This window comes from Pseudonaja textilis, chromosome Z (assembly GCF_049901715.1).
Source record: "Pseudonaja textilis isolate UNSWEBS1 chromosome Z, rPseTex1.2, whole genome shotgun sequence".
NCBI lineage: Eukaryota > Metazoa > Chordata > Lepidosauria > Squamata > Elapidae > Pseudonaja > Pseudonaja textilis.
In genome coordinates this window covers 30,565,432-30,568,552 of record NC_142008.1, presented here as the reverse complement: position 1 = coordinate 30,568,552, position 3,121 = coordinate 30,565,432, and the positions used below count along the sequence as shown (strand labels likewise).

The following is a 3,121-nucleotide window of genomic DNA, read 5'->3' as shown; positions in this document are numbered from 1 at the left end:
TCAGAAATATGAAACTATTGTCATAATGGCAGATGATGCTTGGAATCTTTTAAAGAAGCATCTCTATAAATGATGCTGATCTCTTCCCTACCTGCTATTTTTCTGCTTGCAACTTGTTTCCCCATCCAGCAAATTTCTCCTACCAGGTCAAAAATATTGAGAGGTGGGTGCAATGAAGGACAAGGGTCAAAATTTCCAACATGCACTGCATCTCACTTCTATTTTTAGGAAATTGGTACAACCTTAGTCTGACACAGTGACCTCTTGACATTATGTTAAATTTGACATCAGATCCCTGGAGTTATTATGAAAATCACTGAGAATCAGTAACTTATTTGTTGATTGAAAAGTTGCATATAAAGATAAGAAACCTGATCTGTAGGGCTCAACTTTTGTGGTCAGCAGTGTGGGGCAACAAACATCAAAGTCTCCAGCATATATATCAACTTGCAAAAGAAATACTCCCATTGAATAATCAGTCTTCTCGTGCTATTTAAACCACCGGCTACAGAATGCATATTGAAACTGAATTTCAGTATTTTATTTTTATGTACATTTCAATATTTGTCACCTGGAAAGAAAAAGTCTAAATACAGACAGACTGTAAATGTTGTAAGTGTATAGCTCTCAACAATAATTTAGCTGAATATATGCTTTGTACAGAATGCTGTCTTCTTAAATGGAGTTTACAGCTACATTGATAAAATGGATTCCTCATTTCCTTGTTTTGTTTTTAACCTATAATAAGCAGAAGAAAGAGAGGAGAGAGAAAGAGACAATTACAAGTTAATAATAATTAGCAGCTGAAATAACACTGGTTAAACTATGTACAATACAAACCATTCATACAAATGAGGACTAGGATATTGAATTTGTTACAATATTGTGTAATAAAGATAAGACAGACATTTACAACTTACAGGTTGCCTTTCAGGCATTTTTCTTTCCTACATGGTGATTGTAGGACTTCTCAGTTGGGATGACTGCCAAGTTGAACCTATCTGTCTGAAGTGATGACTATCAGGATGCAAAAAATCATCAGGTCTGTTAACATGTAAATTCCAAATGTTTGCTCATCTTTATTTGTTCAATAGGGTCCCCCCTGCAGAATAAGAGCCACCTAACATCACCTTGAATGTGCCCACAGTGTGCTGGAGAAAAGTCACTATCCTAAATTGTGTTCATATCAAGAGAACTACTGAACTCTAAACACACACATATCCCCTGCTACCCACCCCCATCCCAGTTTTGAACAAGCAATTACTCCTACACAGTAATATTTACCAGTACAGCTACTTCAAGTGAAGGAATGCATGAATGGGGATTACTGATTATCATGTATTCAAGACTTAGATTTCCATAACATTGGTTATTTTCATAACCATTCTTTAGCTAATTAATCTGTTTTGCTTGATGATAGATGATCCTGAACATATCAGACGATGAAAGTCATCTTAAGAGGTACCTCTGTAGATGCAAAGAGGAAGAAGGAAAGAGAAAGAGAAACCATATGTGGCATCATTTAAATAGTGATTTACAACTGGACTGATATGTAATGGAGCTGACTGGGCAGAAATGATTAGATTGGCTTCCGTTAACATATTTGCAGCCAGTTGATATCAGCAGCAAAATGTAGACACATTCTGGGCAAAAGTTGTGGCCTTCTTCTTTGAGGTAATAGCCCTGTCATGTGACCTCTTTTATTTGATTTGATTTATTTTATTCCTTGGGATCCTCAGTCTTAGATGTATGGTCTGCTTCAACCCGAAGGGAAGTATGGCGTGTCGCTATGGTAGTTGTAATCTGGGCATACTTTCTGTACTAGTTTATAATCTGTACTATAAAAGGAAATGTAAATACAGATTACTTTAAAGGGCTTGGAGCAGAGCCATGAGACGTGACTTTGGGTTTGCTCCTGGTAACATGTTTTAGAAGGATCATAGTTGCAGAGCGTGTTCTTGGTGGCTTTGTCAACCTTTTCATACTCAATACGGCAGTTGAAGGACTTGGAATCTTTGGCATCAATCACTGTTTGTTGTGCCAAGTCAAATTCTACTATTTTGGTTGGGGGCACCAAGCTCACTGATACATTCCCTTGGCCAGTTGAATTATGCCTAAAGTAAACACTGAAAGTCCCGTTTCCATGATCAACTATTTTCCCAGTTATCAACAGGTTTAGCTTGACTGTCTTGATATTGGAATGAAAATCGCCCCAGCCAAACATTTTCTTAAATTTCCCAGTCTTGACAATGGGCCGTCGCTTGGCTCTGGATCGAGGCTCTTGAAGATCCGTGGAGTTCCTCAGCCACTCCCATAGATCTTGCTCCGAATAAGTTTCAGGAGCATCATACCGCATACTCAAATCTGTTTCATTTTCTTTTCTGCGAAAAGTCTGTGACAGCAGCCGGCTGATTGATAAGTCTTTGCTGCTTTCTGTCCATATATGCTTTAGTATGGATTTGGAACTGCCTGCTTTTAGAAGTTCTGATTTGCCACCACTGCTTAAATTTGCACAGGTGACCTGAAAAATCAAGAACAAAAACAGACTTAGAGACAATAATATATATTCCGTTCCCTTCCAAATGTGCTAAACTGCAGGTCTAAATGTAGCTCAAATGCTATTACAAATAGTCCTTGACTTATGACTGTTTAGTTAATGAGAGTTCCTACAATAGCCTTGGGAAAAGTGACTTATGACCCAGTCTTGAAGTAACTATTGTTACCATCCCCATGGTTACAAGATCACAATTCAGGCACTTGGCAACCAGTTTGCATTTATAACAGCTGCAACAACTTGTGTTTAGGTAATCACAATTTGCAATCTTCCCAGATGGCTTCTGACAAGGAAAGTCAATTGGGGAAGCCAAATTTGTTTAATGACTATCTGAGCCACTTAATGACCACATGGTTTGCTTAACAACTGCAGAGATTCACTTAATGATTACAGTAAACTAATCATAAAATTGGGTCCAGCTCATTTAATGACCACATCACTTATTGAAATTATATCCCAAATTGTAGTCATAAGCCAGAGACTACCTGTATAAAATATATTATCAATATTCAAAGGTCAGCATACCATACATTTGATATATAAATAACAATTAAAGATATATAATTC

The 3,121-nt window shown here is 37.3% G+C and overlaps 1 protein-coding gene across 1 annotated transcript; it reads right to left on the bottom strand.

Annotated features, from left to right (window-relative positions):
- Nucleotides 1-613: 613 nt before the first annotated feature.
- Nucleotides 614-2,732, bottom strand: NXPH1 (neurexophilin 1). The gene is made up of 3 exons (XM_087915846.1): nucleotides 2,724-2,732; nucleotides 1,868-2,521; nucleotides 614-738 (listed from the first exon to the last, which is right to left on the bottom strand). The coding sequence occupies exons 1-3, from the start codon at nucleotides 2,730-2,732 to the stop codon at nucleotides 715-717; spliced, it is 687 nt and encodes a 228-aa protein (XP_087771972.1). The 3' UTR covers nucleotides 614-714.
- Between the last annotated feature and the right edge of the window lie 389 nt (nucleotides 2,733-3,121).

Excerpts from the sequence above, each read along its gene's own strand:
- NXPH1 (XM_087915846.1), bottom strand. Across the intron at positions 739-1,867 it reads TCTGCTCCAAGCCCTTTAAA|GTTAAAAACAAAACAAGGAA; the intron begins GTAATCTGTATT and ends TGCTTATTATAG.